This window comes from Meleagris gallopavo, chromosome 7, assembly GCF_905368555.1.
Source record: "Meleagris gallopavo chromosome 7, MGAL_WU_HG_1.1, whole genome shotgun sequence".
NCBI lineage: Eukaryota > Metazoa > Chordata > Aves > Galliformes > Phasianidae > Meleagris > Meleagris gallopavo.
In genome coordinates this window covers 14,609,350-14,629,600 of record NC_139410.1, presented here as the reverse complement: position 1 = coordinate 14,629,600, position 20,251 = coordinate 14,609,350, and the positions used below count along the sequence as shown (strand labels likewise).

General features: G+C 37.0%; 1 protein-coding gene across 10 annotated transcripts in view; it reads right to left on the bottom strand.

Annotated features, from left to right (window-relative positions):
• The window catches only part of LOC100546807 (titin), a 240,299-nt gene that overhangs the window by 148,925 nt on the left and 71,123 nt on the right, over positions 1-20,251 (bottom strand). For 8 of the 10 annotated variants that reach the window (XM_085228569.1, XM_085228575.1, XM_085228578.1 and 5 more), the window contains 35 exons: positions 19,861-20,142; positions 19,438-19,716; positions 19,022-19,309; positions 18,549-18,827; positions 18,185-18,463; positions 17,831-18,109; positions 17,393-17,680; positions 16,932-17,219; positions 13,949-14,230; positions 13,424-13,702; positions 13,038-13,319; positions 12,632-12,910; positions 11,827-12,114; positions 11,430-11,708; positions 11,065-11,343; positions 10,654-10,932; positions 9,937-10,224; positions 9,489-9,776; positions 8,672-8,962; positions 7,640-7,927; positions 6,651-6,743; positions 6,242-6,524; positions 5,809-5,989; positions 5,379-5,468; positions 5,027-5,294; positions 4,670-4,930; positions 3,901-4,110; positions 3,719-3,796; positions 3,582-3,608; positions 2,893-2,940; positions 2,086-2,145; positions 1,916-1,993; positions 1,400-1,654; positions 772-864; positions 143-220 (listed from right to left, as the gene is read on the bottom strand). In XM_085228569.1, coding sequence (XP_085084695.1) covers positions 143-220; positions 772-864; positions 1,400-1,654; positions 1,916-1,993; positions 2,086-2,145; positions 2,893-2,940; positions 3,582-3,608; positions 3,719-3,796; positions 3,901-4,110; positions 4,670-4,930; positions 5,027-5,294; positions 5,379-5,468; positions 5,809-5,989; positions 6,242-6,524; positions 6,651-6,743; positions 7,640-7,927; positions 8,672-8,962; positions 9,489-9,776; positions 9,937-10,224; positions 10,654-10,932; positions 11,065-11,343; positions 11,430-11,708; positions 11,827-12,114; positions 12,632-12,910; positions 13,038-13,319; positions 13,424-13,702; positions 13,949-14,230; positions 16,932-17,219; positions 17,393-17,680; positions 17,831-18,109; positions 18,185-18,463; positions 18,549-18,827; positions 19,022-19,309; positions 19,438-19,716; positions 19,861-20,142 — 7,767 coding nt within the window. The remainder of the gene's footprint in view (positions 1-142; positions 221-771; positions 865-1,399; positions 1,655-1,915; positions 1,994-2,085; positions 2,146-2,892; positions 2,941-3,581; positions 3,609-3,718; positions 3,797-3,900; positions 4,111-4,669; positions 4,931-5,026; positions 5,295-5,378; positions 5,469-5,808; positions 5,990-6,241; positions 6,525-6,650; positions 6,744-7,639; positions 7,928-8,671; positions 8,963-9,488; positions 9,777-9,936; positions 10,225-10,653; positions 10,933-11,064; positions 11,344-11,429; positions 11,709-11,826; positions 12,115-12,631; positions 12,911-13,037; positions 13,320-13,423; positions 13,703-13,948; positions 14,231-16,931; positions 17,220-17,392; positions 17,681-17,830; positions 18,110-18,184; positions 18,464-18,548; positions 18,828-19,021; positions 19,310-19,437; positions 19,717-19,860; positions 20,143-20,251) is intronic. The other 2 variants (XM_085228570.1, XM_085228574.1) reach the window with 2 other exon arrangements.

The window sequence follows — 20,251 nt, the reverse complement described above, 5'->3', positions numbered from 1 at the left end:
GGCAGCTTTCCAGCCACTCCTCCCCAAGCCTGTAGTTTTGCCTGGGGTTGTTATGACCAAGCAAGCACATGCATATTAGCTAAGTAACAATAGCTGCTACTTTCACATAAAAGCAACATTAAGGTAATTAAGCAGTAGTTACCCTCAGCCCGTTTGAGTTTTTCCTCTGCAACCCTCTGAGTGGTAATCTCAACTTTTTCATCAACAGGTTTCTTGACAACTGTAAGCAATACAAATATACTCATCATTTGTGTCATCTTGCAAATTATTTTTTCAGACATAAAACAGGTAGAACTAACTTTTTCCTGTTTAAGATATGAGCCTCCAATGCATTATTCAGCACACTGTTCACTGCCACTGAACAATGGTGGTAAATGTATTCATGAAATAGGCAATATGGCCCACCTTTCCTTGAGAGATATGCATTGATCTATAGGAACAGTTCTCAGAACTACAGCTTTCACTAGCTTAAAAACATCACTTAGGTCCAAGGCTAATATACTGTAAAAGGGAAAGACTATTGAAGCACAGCTTGATTTTACTAGCAGTTCTGATTTTGCTTCAATCATTTTGTCATATTCTCTCTCTGCAGGAAAATCTGAGGTGAGAGAACAGAAGGGTTGCCATGGCCCATGGTCATGTCACTGTACAATATGAAGATCATTCTCTCCTATTTAAGGAAATGTGAATAGCCATTGCAGTACAGCTTGAAGGAGTAGCATGAAAGAGGTCAATACGAGCACTGCTGTTAATTTTGCAAGAATGACATACCTTTATGAACTGTAACTTCTTTCTTTTCTTTCTTTTCAGCTATAATTGCTGGAGGCTTTCGCTCAGGCACAGGCTTCTTAGGAACTTCCACCGCTTTAAAAATAAAAACATTTCCTAATGATGAAAATTACATTTTCTAAAGTCTCACAGAAGTAGTTAGTTATATCATTATAATATTATGAGTTGAAACAAACACACAGTTTTGAAGATTAAATCGTTGCAGTACATTTTTTCGCTTATTTACATGTTTTTCCATTAAAATCACATTCTGGTCATAGAGGCATACTAAGCTGAAGCATACAAGGAATTGCAAAATTATCCCATCATTAGCATAAAAAAATTGATATTTGAAAAATTTATCTAAATCAAGTTTATCTAGAATGTATGAGTGTGTGAAAATGATAGCAGAAATATCCTTAACTTCTAAAAATAAAACAAATTACAAACTTGGAATTCATATTAGATTTTAAAGATGGCCCAATCTGCAAAGTTTGCTGGTAATCCTATAATAGTGTACCATTTTCCATTTACATTTACATCTTGCCATACCAGGGTCCTTATATTATCAAGTTACAATTTGGCAGCGTGTTTGGATTCAAGTGGTAAAACAATTGTAATTCTTTTATACCTTCCTCATGAATGATTTGTTTTTCTTCATAAGCCACCTCTCTTTTCTCATAAGTTTCTTCCCATTCCTCTTCTTCTTCATCATAGCCTTCTTCCTTGAAATAATAATCATGATCTTCTCCATAATCTTCTTCCCATTCTTCATAAACTTCTTTGGGTTTTTCATATATTTCCATTTTTTCTTCATGAATCCCTTCTCTCCTTGCCATAGATGTTATTTTGACCTCTTTGGGCTTCTCTGGCAGTATTTCAGGAGCTTAAAAACAAAGCAAAATAAAACAACCATGTTATCATCATAGCCTGGAATCTGCAAAGTGTATTGGATGTTCACAGTTAGTGAAATTAGTTCTTTATTGCAGACAGTATTATGTGAGGTTTTTTTTTTATAAGATCTGTAAGATTTAACATAAGCACAGGCATAAAAGAGATGTCTTTTCCAGAAATAATGTTACTATTTTTAAGAGAGTATTTGTTGTGGGTTTTTTTGTCTGTTTTGTTTAGGTTTTTTTCAAGTTACCTTCAGGTGGTGGGATTTCCTTGGCACCCTTTTTAACCACCTTTTTCGAGACTTTCTTTACTGGAACTTTCTTTTCTGCTTAAAATATATACATATGAAAATTTAAGTTAAAACAAAAGAATACATAATTAAACATACGTACGCTATCTAGTTACTTTAAGTACTCTTACCTGGCTTTTTCTCTTCTGGTGGTGGAATGAGGGGCAGAAGAATAGGAATGGGGGCAGCTTCTGAAAAAACAAATATATATATTTAGAATGAGTACAGTATTGAATTCTAATTGAAGAAAAATCTTACTGCATTTGAAAAATGAGATTTTTTTATTGTAATTGCAGAATAAGAGCAAAACTGGTGCTCACTCTGATAGTTCACTGTAGCTGGAACAATGTGTTTTGAGTGGAAATCTGTAGTCAGCCTTTACTGACACTTCGAAGCTTTTTTTCCTAGCATCATTCTCCTTTCCTTGCTGATAGTAACTCATCCAGATATAAAATCTTTTCCCTCCTGCTGTATCTCAAAGCATTTACCAAATTATCATGGAAATGAAACAAAGAATGAACTTCTAGGTCCATACTGAACTACTGAATCTAGCAGAAACATACATAATGCTTGTTGTCTGTAGTCCATTAACAGAGTCTGGGGAGCTGAGGGAGCTCCAATCTGTTCCAATCTGTTTATATAGCTTCAAAATAATCTTTGTCTTTTATTTTCTATTAATACTGTTTTACTTTTTTTTCTTCTTTTTTTTTTTTTTTTTTAAAAAAAAAAAGAACACTCCTATTTTATGATTTTCACCTTCCAGAATGCAAAATGAGTCCATCCAAGCAACGGCTTGCTCTTACCATATTTCTAAAGAGGAGACTAACCAGATCCTATCAAGACCTTATCTATGATCTTTCTTTGAGGCTCCTACTGCCTTGCTGTTCTAATACTGACATAAAAGAGAACTACAGAAGAAGTCTGGTTTTGTATTTTACCTTCAGCTGGTTTTTGAGGTGGAACTGCTACCTTGGCATCAGGAACATCTAGAAAATAAAAACATTTAACTGTGTAAAAGAAACAGATATCTGAATTTGCTGCTCCCAAGGCTAGCTCATGGTGTTTCATTTTTTCATGTTCTAGCACACAGTTATCTTGGCCCTTAAGCAAACCCAATGTATAGAAAAACAACTTGAATTAATCTTTCTATCTGGCCAACTTTACATTTTATTTCTACATACTGCTCACCTCATTCTGGAGTAGGCTCTTCCTTAAGAACATTCAGAAAAGAAGATCATTATACATCATAAGGAGATTATTGCTATCTATTTTGCTTCCTTGGTTAATTATTTTTCAGTGTGATGAGGACATTGATTATATTCATTGGTATCTCTTCATTGAGTTTCTTAGTCATTTAAATAAACTCATTTGTTCTAGAGAATGCAGCTTCCCATACCACACAAAGACCTCAGACATGATGATAATCAGTGATTTCAGAATTACCACAGTAGTAATCACTGTAGTGTGTAAGAATAAATAGTTCCTCATGTATATAGGTAAGGAATATTTTTTCAGAGTGTAGGTTTGATTTACTACAACCATGAAAAAAGTATAAAGCAGAGCAATGCATTCTATCTAAGAAAGATAACAGACATGATCTTGTGCTAATCTTGTGCATGATCTTTACCTGGAGGCTTCAACTCCAGTTTGATTTCTGCAAAAGAAAAATAAATTTCTTTCAGAATTATTTGCTCTAGAATCATGCTTTAAACTCACAAATTTGCAGACGCTTTGATCACAAATTTGTTTTAAAAATCGGCTAACCTTTGGTTACCAGATAGAGCTCTGCAGTGCTTCTTGCTTCTCCCCTTGGTTCAAGACGAGCAATTACAGAATATACACCTGTGACAGCCAAGAATTTTGTATTTATATGACTTTATAATTAAAAGAACACACAAAAAAATCAGATAAAGTGGCATCAGTCCAAATATTCCATGAATTTTTACCTTCATCTTCTGCAGTAACATTGTGAATAGTCATATAATGACAACGACCTTCACTTCTGAAGCTGTACTTCGGGCTTTCTCTCAGTTCAGTGGGACCTTTATACCATGTCACAACTGCATCATCAAAGGACACTTCACACTCAAAGGTAGCAGATTGGTGTTCGCTAACTACAATGTTCTGTATGCTCTTTGTGAACTGAATTGGTTCAGCTGTTTTAGAAACAAAAATAAATAAGTTATTGTCTAACATTCAGGCTATTTAGCTTTCATGACAATAACTACAATATAGTAAGGTATAATAACAAATAAGAAACAAGAGTTTCCATCTACTGTGAAGTTTTCTACATAAGAATGAAGATTAGAAGATGTAAGAATATAAATATAATAAGATTGCTGTAGATAAATTATACAAGAGAAGTCATAAGGGAAATAAAGAGAAGGTAAAGAATAATTAAGAAAAAGAGGAAATCCGAGGAAAAAGAGGAAAATATGAGAGCATCAGAAAAAAGAAAATACAAGAAAATAGGACTGATGAGTTCCGATCAAGAGGTCATTACTAATTATGACTTAGTTAAAAATATTAAATTACACAAATACTATCACATATGGTTCAAAGAGAAAGAAAAGTAAAACTTCTTGTATGATCAATTTTCAAGTTTGAGGATATTTCTTTAAGAAATCCCTTTTATTTTCATCTTTTCTGTTAATGGGATATCCAGCAACTGTTTATCACTACTGTAATAAAGATATTCTGTATCTGTTTACAAACCTTCAATGGCCAGATCAGCAGATGTTTCTAGATTGTCAAGCTTGCAGGTATACTGTCCCTGGTCTTCTGTTCTAACGTCCTTGATGATGAGTTTGTGTACTTTGTCGGAGACTTGTGTTGAATATCTCCCTCCTATCTTAATTGGCCTCCCATTTCTATACCACTGAGACTTGGCATTTGGGATAGAAAATTGACAAGACAGCGTGCATGTGTTTCCTTCCTTGAAAGTAGTGTCATGAAGATGCCGTTCAACTGCAGGCTCTATTAGCATGTTAAAACATACATTTTAGCAGACATTACACAGTAGAATAAATAAAGTAAAAAATACTTCAAATACACACTTCAAAATATACTTACCAATCACAGTTAGTCTAGCACTGGCAATGTGTGGTCCACACACTATTCTGTAATTTCCTTGATCTTCAAGTTGGCAGTTCCTGATTTTCAGTATGTGGCGATCACCTTCAATTTTAATTTCGTATTTGTCACTGGAGTCCAGTTTCTGAGTTCCCTTGTACCATGAAAGCTTAATTTCTGGATAGTTAATTTTAATCTCACATTCAAAGATAGCATCTTCATCTGTTAAAACTGTTTGATTTTCAATGTCTCTGATTAGAGTAATAGGCTGGAAAAAATATTAGCTTAAATTAGTTTCATCTTTCTTGTTATAGGTTTGAATATTTCATTAATAAGACCAAAAAAATGTTACCTCTGTTTGGGTGAGCCGTTGCTGAATAAATGCTACAAGTTCTTCAAACTCCTGGTCCTCTTTTTGAGCCTTTTCTGTGAGTTCAATTTCCTGTAATAAGACAAAATGTACATAATGATTAGATAGTAAATGCCAAGTTGGCATGTTTATCCAACACAGAATTAGTTCTTGCATCAAATTTGATGTAACCATACTGTAACTAGCCTATCTTCACATCTTAAAAATTGCAGCCACATGGTCAAGACAGAACATAGTTGGCCAGAAGGGCCATCCCTTCTTTGGTTTGAGCATGCAGGAAATTGAGAACTATCAGTAAAAGATCTGTACAGATTCCAGAAAAGCCTGTACAGAAAGTACAGGTCACCAGGTCTGTTTACAAGAACTTTGTTACTCCTAACAAAAACAATGCCGTAGTTGCAATATATCTTACCAATCTATGGCTTTCTTCTTCTCTGGTTTGCTTTAGTAACTCAAAAGCTTGCAGGAGGCCACGGAAATCTGTAATTCCATACATGCGAGCATATTTCTCGTATTCTTTGGGATCAACATTTTTGAGAAGTTCCAAGATATCAATAGTTTGCTCTTCGTCTTCCTTCTTTTTTGTTGGAATTCTATTCAAACCAATGACAAACATTATATTTATGACTTAAGTTTCCTAGAAAGACGTCCAGTGAAAAAAAATCCATCAACTTAGACTGCTACATACAGCACAATCCTTTAGTGTAACCTAGTCAGGTGCTTCTATTTTCAGTACATAATTAAACATGTATAATAAACATTAAAATATTGTATCTTCATCTGAGTCTTATAATCAAAAAGTTCTGTGTTGATGGCAAAGTAGTTTATACAAATTCTGCATATACCTTTTCAGTTTTCCCCTGACATCCTCTTCAACAACTTCTTGCTTCCTTTCTTCAACTTGCAGGTTGACACTCCTCTCAATTTCACCATGTTGGTTAAAAGCTACACATTTGTACAAGCCAGAATCTGTTTTTGTTGTGTCCTTTATTTCCAGTTTGGCTTCATCTCCTCTCTGCTGGATTATAATACGACCACCCTGGTTGAGTTGCCTCCATTTCCCCTTCATCCACTTAACATTTGGAATTGGGTCTCCCCCAACTTTTGCAATAAATGTTGCAACAGTCTCTGCAGAAAGATGCAAATGAGGAGGCTAAGTTTTTTTCTAGGTGTTCCTATGACAGCAGGACATGATCTCAAGCATCAGGTATAGGGAAATAGAAAACAGTGTGTAATTTTAGAAAGAATTCTTACTTTCCATGACTTTGATACTCTGAGGCTCTGATACAAAATAAAGTTTTCCTTCCATGTCTGCTTTCTTAGCTGCTGGTAAAGCTGCTGCTTTTTCTAGGGAAAAACAAACAAACAAACAAGATTTACAGAATCACAGAATAGGTTAGGTTGAAAGGAGCCTGCAGAGGACTCAAGCTGATTGCCCAGAGCTTTCTAGATGAAACTGAACATTATGGGACACTTTGTGCTCTTCAATAACTTCAGTTGTGTCATTTATATATTCACAGATGCAAATTCATAGATGAATATGCAAATAAGAAGCTTCATTTTCTAAAATGAGTCAGTTTTTAATGAAGTATTTTCTGTCTATTTATGGAAATTGTATGGAGTTATTTGCATTTTTTAAACAGTGATCTGTTAATTTTTTTTTCTTTTTGTAGTTCTGATCTTTCCTGCTACCCACATAGTGACAAACAAACTGCTTCTACATGTTACTGGATCTTCATGACTTGAATGCATTTATAAGACAGGGCACTACATGGAAGGTCTCATGTTAGGCAATATTTACTTCTAGTTGTAATTTCAAAATGCACTGGAGCTTTAACAGCTTTGAAGCAACTAACCTCTAAGGCGATATGAATCAAATTCCTTTTGTACTTTCTATTAATAAACACTGCTACTACAAAAAACATGCACAGATGAATGTAATTTTAACTAACTTAGCTTTCCTTTTTGTTAAATTCTGTGTTTAGGTTTAGGAACTAAATTCTTAATCTTTTCAGTGAGGATATATTAGTGGTTTGACACTGATCTCACAGTTTATGTTGCTATTTATATGTAAATTATTTTTCAATATACTGTCTCCCCAGATTGCATAGCTTTGCAAAGAACTAAAAGATACTAATTGTTTCTTGTTAGAATATTAGTATCTTTGTTCCACACAAAACAAAGCAGGATGGAGTTTTATTTTAAATTTCCATTGCGTGCTTTGATCTTGCCTGTAACTGTACCTTTAACTGTCACTTTAGATCTGCAAGTGTCAGTGCCAGCCACATTTGAAGCTTTGCACACGTATTCTCCTGAATCAGATTTGGTAACTGCAGCAAGTTCCAGAAGAGCTACTCCATTAGCAAAGCTGAAGCTGCATCTTTCTGAAGCTCTTATTTCTCTTCCTGCCTTCAGCCACTGAATCCGGATTGGCTCTGATCCTCGGACATGGCAGCTGAGCTGCAGGGTATTGCCTTCCTCTGTTGCTGCTGGCTGAAGAGGCTGGTCAAAAACTGGAGGCTTTTTTGGTTCTGAAAGGTGAAAATGCTTCAGTGAATTCTCCAAGAAGGAAAGTATGATAAGAGTGTAGGAGAAAAAGAGATACATGTGATTCTTAAGAAAGAAAATGACAAGGAATGAGCAAGAATAAGAAGTCTGAGAATACTAATCATAGTTTTATAAAATATAATTACTATCTAGACAGTATGCTTTGAATGCAAACATGCAATGAGTGATTTACATAACACATTTTCTGCACACAGTAAGGACATTCACATGCAAAAAGTAGTAGAACTAATGTACTGCTACTAATGTACTGTAAACTACAAAGGCACTGGTAGAGAAACAAATATAGAATCTCCTGCAGTAGCATTAGGACAATGTGCCATGCTGCTCAAGCTTAGTTGTAAGTGCATAGAAAAATTGTTATTCTTAAAAAAAAAAAGAAAAAGAATGATTAAAGATTCAACCAAAATATCATGTTAAAGATTTCAAAGTTTACTTTAGATAAGTCATAGTAACTAGTGAATAAATAAAGAAGCCACTCCCTGAAGAAATGGTTTGATTTCCCCCAAATTGAAAGATTCCTTTTGTCATTCAAATCAGTTTTATCTGAATCCATCTCAGTACAAACTATTGATGTTAAGATAAGCAAACACGTATAAGTACATGCAATTAATTTATTAGCTGTACAAGTTTATAAGATAGAAGCTGTATATTTGCAGCTAACATACCGAGAAAAGTAAGAAGTAAAGAAAAACATGACTTTAACTAACCTCTGATAACAACAGAGGATGTACACAACACACTTCCTGCTTCATTGGACACCTTGCAGGTATATAAACCAGCATCTGATTGCCCTACGCTCTTGATATGCAAAAGCAAGGTATTGTTTTTGAATGATATTTCACAGTGAGGACTTGAATGAACTTCCTGATTGTTTTTATACCAAGAAACAGTGAGAGGTTGAGAACCAGCAACACGGCCCTCAAGTTTAAGTTCATTCCCTTCTGTTTCTTCTACTGCTTCAGACAGTTTCCTAGTAAAAGTAGGTGGAGTTTTTCGTTCTGTAAAAAAAGAACATATGCATCAAACCTGAAATGAATAAATCTAAATAATTATTTCAAGAGAAAAAATAACATTGGGGAATCGATATTTGCTCTCATTTAAATAGGTCTGTTTTTATATTTTTTTAGTGAGAGTAAGCCAAGATCAATAGCAAGTGTCTTAATCATATGTTCACTGTTAGTTGATTTTCCTATGTACATAAAAGCAACAACAACAAAAAACACATCTTTTACATTGATCTAAGGCAATTGACCTTAAAAACTCAATAGATTTGTTGAGTTATCAAGAAAGAAATAATCCAAAGACAATAAAGAAATTAGTTTGAAGAAAATATTATTTCTTTCCTTCTCCCATTGTTGTTAATGACCCTCCAAAGATTCATGTGTACTTCCAGGTAGGTGTTTTTGAGGTGTATTACAAAAGTTACGCTTCAAGTTTTTTCTCAAACTTGTCCTGCAGCAATTAAGCTAACTTCCTTTTCAGTTCAAAGAAAAATGTACACACAATGTATTATTTATTCAGTACCTTTAACATTCAGTTGTGCTGTACAAGAATCCTTTCCAACTTCATTGCTAGCGTAGCATGTATACTTTCCAGAGTCTCCCCTGTCAACTCTCAAGATGGTCAAATGGGCTGTGTTTTCTACATAACTGATCTGATAGTTTCCTCCTGTTCTAATTTCCTGGTTATCTTTTGCCCAGGTGACTCTAATAGGCTGTGTTCCAGAAACATGACACTCAAAGTCAGCACTTTCTCCAATAATACCATCCACAGGTGTAATTGGGGTATCAAAGAATGGAGGAGTCTTCCCCTCTGAAGAGCAAAGGAAATAAAAAAGCATCATGTTAATATCTCAATTTGCTATTGTAAACTTCCCTGAAATAAATACTATTATTTTTACAATAGTAAATATATATATAAAGTAAAAGTGAGTTTTAAGATATTTCCATTCAATAATTCACAGCCCACAGACCTGTAAGGACAAGTTTGCCACTAGAAGAAGCAGTTCCAATAGCATTGCTCGCTGTGCAGGTATATTGCCCCATAAGGCTCTTGTCGGTCTTCAAAATCTGCAGAGTTGCTACATTATCTATGAAGGATGTGTGAACATTGTAGTCTTCTTTCACACGTACATTGTCTTTAAACCAAGATACTTCAATAGGTTCCGAGCCAGCAATGCCGCAATCAAATGTAACCGGTAAGCCAACAGTTTCATGAACATCTCTTAATTTTCTTGTAAAAGAAGGAGGAAGTTTACGCTCTGTAAGAAAACATGTATGGTGAGTGCTTTCAGAAGCTACGCAGCTGTTGCAGTACTCACCAGTAATCACTGATTAAGTGATTCATAAAATGCATTTCTGCTAATAACTTATTAAAAATTTTATCCATTGTATCATTTAATTTGAAAGCTGATGTATAAATATCACAGTACATCTGGTTGTAGGAAAATATACAACAATTATAAAATATAAAAGATGTAGAACCTCCTATTCCTACAGAAGAAATGGGATCAGTGAGAGATGAATTTCAATTTGCTTTAATGGAAGGCCTTTGTTAATTGAAGACAGGGTATCTTACTGGCCAGGAAAGAGCAAAGCTTTTAAAAAGTAAAAAGTAATCTTAGTTTTTTAAAAGAGCAAATATACTTAAATGTAGGCAATTTTCCTAATTTTTAGAAAGAATTATTCACCTTGAACAGTAAGCAAAGAAGATGAAGTAGCCTCCCCAACAGTGTTTTCTACTTTGCAGATGTACTCCCCACTGTCACCGCTGTCCACCTGGCTGAAGACTAGAGTGGCAACTTGGTTCTTAAAGTGCATTTTCACAGTAGCTGTTCCTCTCAACTTTGTATCTCCTTTGTACCATGACACAATCATTTCTGGTGTCCCAGCAACCTGGCACTGTAAGGACGCAGAATCCCCAACAGTCACCTGCACTGGCTCCAAAGGTGTAACGAAGTAAGGTGGTTCTAAAGAACAAACACATGGTATTAGCACAAAAAAAGAAAGAAAAAAGAAAAGAAAAAAAAAAAAGCTATGGCACAGTGACTAATAGCAGTTGAAATAACAGCTGATAAAATGATAGTGGCTTGATGACGCACCTAGTATTGTAATTGCACCATGACAATTATCTTGTCCAGAGTCATTTTCAATATGGCAAGAATACTGCCCCTGATCTTCTAGTTTGCTATTAGGGATTTCCAGTATGGCAGAAGTTTCTGTAGTGGTGATGCTACACTTTTCAGAGTGTTTTAATATTATTCCATTTTTCTTCCATGTCACTGAAATTGGTGGAGTACCGGTATATGTGCATTCCAAGATTAAATTTTTTCCTTTCTCTACACTTAAATCATTCACCTTCATCACAAACTTTGCTGGTTCTATAACAAACAAGAAGAAGAAAATAAATTAAGTAAAGCCATATTATTTCTATGAAGAAGTGTAAGAAATGATAGTCTGCACAAACCTTTGACAAAAAGATGTGTTGTGCAAGAAATCTTCCCTGCCTCATTAGAGACCTGGCAGGTGTAGTCTCCAGTTTGAAGTGGCTGTACATCAAATAGCTCCAATTCTGCAACGGAGTCTTGCAAGGTAATGTTGCATTTGTGTCCTGGTGCTAGCTCAACGCTACCTCTAAACCATTTAACTTGCAATGGAGGGGAGCCTCTTACGATACTTGTAAATGTGATGTTTGCTCCTGATAGAACATTCAATGGTTCGGGTTTCTTCAGGAAAGATGGTGGTTCTAAGTATATAAATAAAACAGACAAAGAAGTAGTACATTTGATCTTCTGATGAAGAGTGGGTAACAAAAGAATTAAGACTTTTTGCAAACAAATAAATGTCATCTGATAGATACTGACCTCTAACACTCAAAAATGTGCTGCATTCATCAGATCCAGCTACATTAGTAGCTGTACATGAATAAGTTCCCGTATCAGATTCCTGAAGCCCATTAACTTTCAGAGAACAAGTATTGTCTGTAAGGGTAGCCTGATACTTTTCTCCACTGGTAATCTCCTGTCCATCATGAAACCAGGAAACAAGAATGGGCGGTGACCCGTAAACTTTGCACTCCAGAACAGCAGAAGAACCCAGCTGACCATATGTTTCTTTCAGTTTTCTTGTGAAAGAAGGTGGTATAATACGATCTGTATTTGATTAAAAAAATAATAAAATAAATGGAAAACTATTGTACAGAAGCTTAAAATATAGAATGTTCTCTATGAATCATAAAATCAGTTAGATTTCTTTTACTGTACATACATTACCAATCTGCTCCTGCATGCCTATGTCAATGAGAAGTAGAGAGTTGATGATTAAGGATATACTAGAGATTTTATTCACACACTTTTAAAGGGCAGGATTTTTTCTTTGTTTGTTTGTTTGTTTTTAAGTATTTTTTATACTAGACAATATTGCACCAGTTTTCTGAAAAAAGACATTTGGATTAAAGCTGAAGAAATCAAATCCTTGCAGCAATTCCTGCCCCTAAGATGTTAGGTAGGCATCTATCTCTGATGCTTGTCATAGTCATGTGCAAAGAACTGAAAGATTATACAAGCAGTGAGTCTCCCAGACTGTCAGTCATAAGAAACAGTATACTATATAAAGGCATTGTAAAGGAACTTATGATCAGACATGACTCAAAAAGAGTAGACAACTAACCTGAAACTTGCACTGAAGCAGTGCAGCTGCTTTTACCAACACTGTTTTTCACCTCAAAAGTATATTCTCCACTATCTTCTAGTCCTGCATTGAGGATCTTAAGCCCAGATACTTTGTTGAAGAAACTGATTTTATATTTATGGTCAGTAGACAATTCATTCCCATCCTTAAACCATCTAGCAGTAAGCTCTGGTGTGCCATCTACTGTGCATTCCAGAGTACAAGAGTCTCCAGCTGTAACTTTCACTGGGCCAGGCTTCTCTACAATGACTGCAGGTTCTGCAATGAGATGTAAATCACAACGTTTTTAAAGACAATGCAAGAGTTATTAGTACTGTAAAAATTGAAATTTTTAAGCATTAGTGTTTGGTTGTTGTTGTTGTGTTTGTTATCCCATGCTACCCACCGAGCACTGTTAGTTTGGCAAAGCATTCCTGAAATCCGGCATCATTTTTTATCTGACAGATGTATTTCCCAGCATTGGTTGGTTCTGCATTTCCAATCTTCAGAGATGCAACGTTTTCTGAATAGGAAATCCAAAGATTTTCACTTTCTCTAATGATCTCCCCTTTGTCTTTTAACCACAGAACAGAAATGGGCTGTGCTCCTTCAACTGCAGCTTGTAGTTCAATTGTCTCCCCAACCACAACAGTGACATCACTCAGCTTCTTCACAAAGGTTGGTGGTGCTATTTAAGAGAAGATTGTAAAAATCACAGTCCAGAAAAGGAAAAGTAGGAGGACAGTAACAGGAACAATGACATTCCAAGAAGGTGCCAATCTGTATACAAACCTCTCAGTGTTACAGAGCCAATGCAGGAGTCACTTCCCACATCATTTATAGCTTTACAGTGATATTCACCAACATCTGCAGTATCCACATTGAGAATGTGAATGCTAGCAAGGTAGTTCTCAGACATGACCTTGTACTTCTTGCTGCTCCGAATTTCTCGCTTGTCTTTATACCATGAAATCTGGAATGGAGGTGTGCCCTGAAGCTCACATTCCAGATGAACATCAGACCCTTTCAAGGTCTGGACTGGATGAGGCTTCTTGGTAAAAGCAGGGGGTGCTGAAACAAAGGAGTTAAAATTTGTGTTATTTGAGCAGAGGACATTAAAGAGGGGAGAGTATTCAAGTAGTCAAACTGATAGTGAACAAAAAAGGCAAACAATAAATAAAAGAGATCTCCCACAGCATAACAAGCAGGCAAGAGACTCTGCATCTTTTCTTACTAAAGAAAGTGAGATTTAACAGCCTTTCCACACAGGAGTACTCATACAAGCAGAAAGGTACGGGGAAGAGCTTGGATTCTCACCTTTCACTTTCAGTGAGGTGCTGGTGCTAGCACTACCAGCTGGGTTCTGGGCTTCACAACTGTAGTCACCAGTGTCTTCAACACTGAGGTTGTGCATTTCAAGGACTGCCACCGAATCCACAAAGGACATGCTATATTTTTCACTTGGATGGATCTCAGTTTCTCCTTTGTACCAGGTGACTTTAATTTCGGGAGATCCACCTACTTTGCACTCATACCTAGTGGAATCATGTTGTTTCACAAGTCTTGAAGAGTCTAGTTTCTTAATAAACCTTGGCGGTTCTGGAAAGCCAAAAATGGGAGATGATGCTTTAAACTGCACTGATTCACTGATTCTTTGAATAAGCAGGTAAATATTTAACAGAAACTATAAACTTTGGGGACTTATGCAAACATTCTAATTTTGTAATTTCTATGTTTATTATTATTATTATTATTAATTCAAGTTTGTCCAAAATGTAGATTAGGTAGCAAACAAATTCTCTGTTGGCATTTCAGTTAGTTTCTCCTTATTTTACTTTCCCATTCTACTTCTCTTTCTATGCATCCAGTTTAGATCAGCTGATGTGTGGTTTTCATTAATAATATCCTCTTGCAGTACGTAGGTAATGACTGTAGAAATGCAAGAATTCAAACTATTCAGCTAAGAATTATTAAGAGAATTTATGCTGAGTATTATAGCAACTGCTTTATAACTTAATAGGCCATTAAGAATTGATACAATAAATATACCCAAATTAAAACCCTTCACACATTCATTGCAAAACCAAACATAAAGGTGCATACAAAGAAGAAAAGTCAAGGAGCTTAGGTACCACAAATAAAAGACATTCAAAACAGTCATGCTGGGAAGAATTGTGAGATGGTTGGTATTACTGAAATTGGTTACAAAGATCCTGTGACTGCACAGTAAACTAGATAGTTACATTATTTTCTGTTAGGAGAGAAAGGAGCAGATGTTTGATTTTTTACATCAAAAGTAATACATGGATGATTCAGAATCATAAGACTCTGAATACGCCTGGATCAAAGATAGATGTAGTAGAATCATGAGGTGGTAATGTGGGCGAAACCAACGGATCTTTCTACACTTAAGTGCCTGTTTGTGCATCTGTCTGTAGGAAGAATATCTGTTTTATTCTGGGTTCCTTCAACCTGTGGGATGTTTACAGAAGATCCTATGTTGTTAGTAAGAAAACTTCCTTAGAGTTTCTAAAAATAGAGATGATGTCTTGTTAACACAAGAACTCTTGAAATCTCAGTAATTTACTATCAGTTTTCACGTTGATAAACAGATGATTACCTGTCTGCATACTAACAGTTGCTGGCTAGTCATACTCTGACTCAATTTCTTTCCAAAAATGAGAATATAGCTTAGTAAAGCACATATTTAAAACTTTAAGTAGTTTCTAAAAGAGTTGTTAAAGCTACACATTTAGAACACTGGATTTTAAATTTGGGAAATTTAATTAAAAAAACTGGGAGATGCTGAAAGTCAGTTGGACACAAGACCTTGATTCTAGAAAGAAGACTATATATATCATGAAGATGAGACAGCAACTTCCCAAATTAAAAAAAAAGGTAAACCAATTCATACATAAGTTTACACTTCCAAGTACTGTAGGAATTTTTTGATAAATTATGAGAAAAGAGAAAACCGTACAAATTCTAAAGAATGTAAGTAATGATAAGATTAAAAAGCATAAAACGATCAATTCACAATTTTGTGAATAAAGAGTTGCAGAGTAAGAGAATTAATAAGGTTAGTCAAGATCCTTCCATGAACAGTAACTATAGTCAAAAGAACATATTAGTACTGTTATCATTCACAATAAGCAGAATTGTGACTCTGGTGGAAGCAAACTTGAAATCTTCAAAAGAGATTTCTTTCTTTAAAAAGAGATTTCTTTAAATAAGATTTCTTGCTACAGTATTACAATAACTTTTGTAGGGCAAACTACATAAGAACAGAATCTCTATTTGTCACTGAATCCACAGGTAATGTAGTTTGCCACAGTCCTCATACATCCAGAGAGAAAAATCTGTATGGAAAGAATATACTCCAGATCTATCTAATACTTTTGACGTGTATTTATTACAAAATCTTTCTAGTGGTTGTTCAGCTTCTTCTGTTATTTGTCTCAGAGTAGAAGCTACAGTATTTACTCTTGAAATGTTTACATGCACGTATGTGTTGTTTTGTTGTTTTTTTTTTTCACCTCAAAGCTTACACAGAGGAAGAAAAGAATGCCCCTGAAACAACAGAGACATAGAAGGTCATGCATCATTTAAGTAGCTGATTTTATGTTTGTCCTTTCATAAAATCAGCAGGAATGAGATATCCGGAACAGCTATAAATATATCCAAGGTTCCCACCTACATTAAGGAAATTACAGTAAGATACAAGTGTCACTTATACAGGGCCAGTTTTAAAATTAGATCTGAAAAAATCATGAGATCCACACAGTATGTGGAGAAGTGTTGGCAGAATGACTGTTTTGCCACCAAGTCTGCCCTTAGATTCTACAATTTTTCCTATTCAGCAACGGTGGTTTTCAGTGATTTTACACTGGAAGAGTGAAAATATTTGCAGGAACTGACACACAGTAAAAACACATTTAAGTCTCTTAGGATAATCTGCTTCTTCCAGCTACCCTTCCCTCTTCTGGACCGCTTAGTGAATGAGACTTCTGCAGAAAGACTTTAAGGCAGACAGCTCTTGCTGGCTGATGGGATCATTCATAAAGGCACAACATGGTATTAAGTCAATTTTAACATTTCAGTGACAGAATTCCTCTAGTAGGACTCACTGTATCAGACCAAAAGGAAGATGGATAAGCATTTAAGTATTAAAATAATATTTACATGAAATAACAAATTTCATTGTACCCTCTTGAAAAGATTGTTAGTCTCACATATGCACTATTCAGGGTGTCTACTTTGCAAATAAAAGCCTGCTGAACAGTAGAGCTCCCAGCAGTACCTTGTACAGCCAGCTGGGCGGCGCATGCATCCTTTCCAACACTGTTGCTGGCAGTACAGGTGTAGAGTCCAGCATCTCCTTTACCCACTTTTAGGACCACCAAGCTGGCTGTGTTTTCCACCAGCATCATCTTGTAGTTGCCACCTGGGCGGATCTCTCTGTTGTCTCTGGTCCACACAATCCTCATGGGTGCGGAGCCAGTCACATGGCACTTAAAGGTTGCCCTTTCCCCTAGTGCCACATCAATAGATACTGGCTTGATGTCAAAGAAGGGTGGTTGTAGATGTTCTGCAAAGAGGAAGGCATGGCAGATCTCACCATCAAACTTTACCACACACCTCACCACACCATGCCCACACTCCCTTACCACCTTACTCACAATGAGTAGAGCAAGAGAAAGAGTGAAGAAATAAAAGAGGAAATAGATACAAAATATCTCTGTTTAAGAGCAAGATACAAACCTGTAAGGAGAAGCTTAGCACTGGAAGATGCAGTTCCCAGGGCATTTTGGGCTGAGCAAGTGTATTGGCCACAGTAAGCCATACTAGTTTGCAAGATCTGAAGAGTTGCAACATTGTTTAAGAAGGTTGACTGCACATTATCGCTGTCACTTAAGAGAACCCCATCCTTGTACCAAGAGACCTGGATAGGCTCTGAGCCATTTATACGGCAATCAAAAGTCACTGGAGCACCAACAGTCTCCTGAATATCTTTCAGTTTCCTGGCAAATGTAGGTGGAAGTTGACGTTCTGCAAAACAATAATAATCACCACCATAAGTAGGAAGCTATCCTGTCAACCTAGAATTACTTAATACAGAACCCAGTAAGAACCCCTTTTTGTAGACAACAAAGAGTTTCTACAAAACACCCCAGGAAAGAATGGCCTTGGGCCTATCACCTTTAACAACAAGCAAAGCTGTGGAGGTAGCAAAGCCAACACTGTTTTCTGCTTTGCAGGTATATTCTCCAATGTCACCGTCCTCCACAGTGGAGAATGCCAGCGTGGCCACATTATTCTTGAAGTGCATTTTGTAAGCCTGTGTTGATCTGAGTTTGGTGTCTTCTTTGTACCAAGACACCTTGATTTCTGGTGCACCACCAATCTGGCATTTTAAAACCAAGGGCTCGCCAATCTTCACCTCCACACGGTCCAGGTGTGTGATGAAATAGGGTGGTTCTAGAGAGGAAAGAGCATAGTGAGTAGAAGCAGAGCATCACTGGGGTACCCTAGGGGATCAAGGGTGGTGCATACCTAAGATAGATACAAGGCTGTGACAAACATCCCCACCCGCCTCATTTGACACCTCACAGGTATATTCGCCTTCATCACTCTTGGTGCTGTTGAAGATTTCAAGAATGCCAGATTTGTCAGTAGTTGTAACGCTGCAGCGTTGAGACTGAGCTATTGGCATGCCATTTCTTTTCCAGGTAACGGAGATGGGAGGGGTACCCGTGTAGATGCTTTCCAGAACAATGGATTTCCCTTGCTCTACACTGAAATCACTTAACTTCTTCATGAAGACTGCAGGCTCTGTGTGGAGGCACAGGTCAATAAGGTGAGGAACAAGTATGGCAGTGCTTCAGAGACACATCCTATGCATAAACACAACACACACCTTTCACAAAGAGTTGAGTTGTGCAGGAGGCACTGCCAGCATCATTTGTGACGACACAGGCATAGTCCCCACTGCTCCCTGGCTCCACATTGAACAGCTGCAGCTGTGCCTTAGACTCATCCAGAGAAATGGAGCAGGTGCTGTCTGGCACCAGCTCCCTGATGCCTCGGAACCAGGTGACTTTGAAGGGCGTGCTGCCCTTGATATGGCTAGTGAATGTCACACTTGATCCGGGCAAAACTTCCTGGGGATCAGGTGTCTTCACAAAAGAAGGTGGTTCTAAAGTCACACAAAGAAGTGAAGAGGGAGAAAGATATTAATAGGAGAGTTCCTGTCGGGGATGAAATCTAAAACAGGTTTAAAATAAAGAGAGCTCAAGGGAGATACCAGAAAGAAAATACATGAAATAAGAGATATGGTATAAAGAGGGAAGTAGTATTTTGTAGAAGGGTCTGTGATGCCCTTCCACTGACCTTGTACAGTCAAGAAGGCACTGCATTCATCAGATCCAGCCACATTAGTTGCCACACAAGTATATGGCCCTGTATCTGTAACATCCAGGGCATTCAGCTTCAAAGCACAAATGTTATCCAAGAATGAGATTTCATATTTTTCCCCACCAACAATTTCATTCCCATCCTGAAACCAGGCCACAGACATGGGGGATGTGCCAGACACTTTGCACTCCAGTAGCACTGAGGATCCCAGCACTCCATTTGTTTCCTTTAGTTTTCTTGAGAATGAAGGAGGAACAAGGCGATCTAAGTAAGAGAGTACAGAAGAATAATAAGAAAAGTGCATGTTGGTTGTTTTTGTTTTTTTTTTTCCCAGTGGAAACCAAAAAAAAAAACCACCCAAACTCCTGTCTTTAAAAAGATAGAGAGCTGACCTGAAACATCAACTGAAGAAGTGCAGCTGCTGTCCCCCACCTCATTGTGCACCTCAAAAGTATACAAGCCCCTGTCACTCTTCTCTGCAGAAAAGACTTTCAAAGTAGATATATTGTTGAAAAAGGTAATTTGGTATTTGCGGTCGCTCCTCAGTTCTCTGCCATCTTTATACCACTTGGTGATAAGTTCAGGCGTCCCTCCTACTCTGCACTCCAGGGTAAAAGGGTTGCCTGCCATCACTGTGATCGGCTCAGTCTTCTCCAAGATGACTGCTGGTTCTGAAATAGGAAGGAAGGGGAAAACGCATCATCAGGAAATTCACCTGCAAACCACTGAGCAGAGGATAAAAGAAGCAAATAAAGGTGGTAGAGGAAACTGTGCAAGTCACAAGATATGGTACCTGTGGAGTAGGCTATACCCACCTAGGACTTGTAAAAATGCAGAGCATTCCCTCATGCCAGCATCATTTTTAATCTGACAGATGTACTTTCCAACATCAGCTCCCTCAGCACTGGCAATCTCAAGAGTTGCAATATTGTCCATAAACCACATTTGGACATTTTCACTCTCCCTAATAACTTCACCCTTGTCTTTCAGCCATACAACAGAAATTGGTGGGGACCCTTCCACCACTGCCTGCAGGGCTGTTGGCTCTCCAACGAAGATTGCAGTGTCACTCAGCTTCTTGGTGAAACGTGGGGGCTCTGATGGTAAAAACAAGGAGGCAGAGGAGAGTTAATCACACATGCCTGCTTGGAAGAAGTGCAGCCAGGAGATCAAGAAAAGAAGGCACTGGTATTATTGATCCTTTAG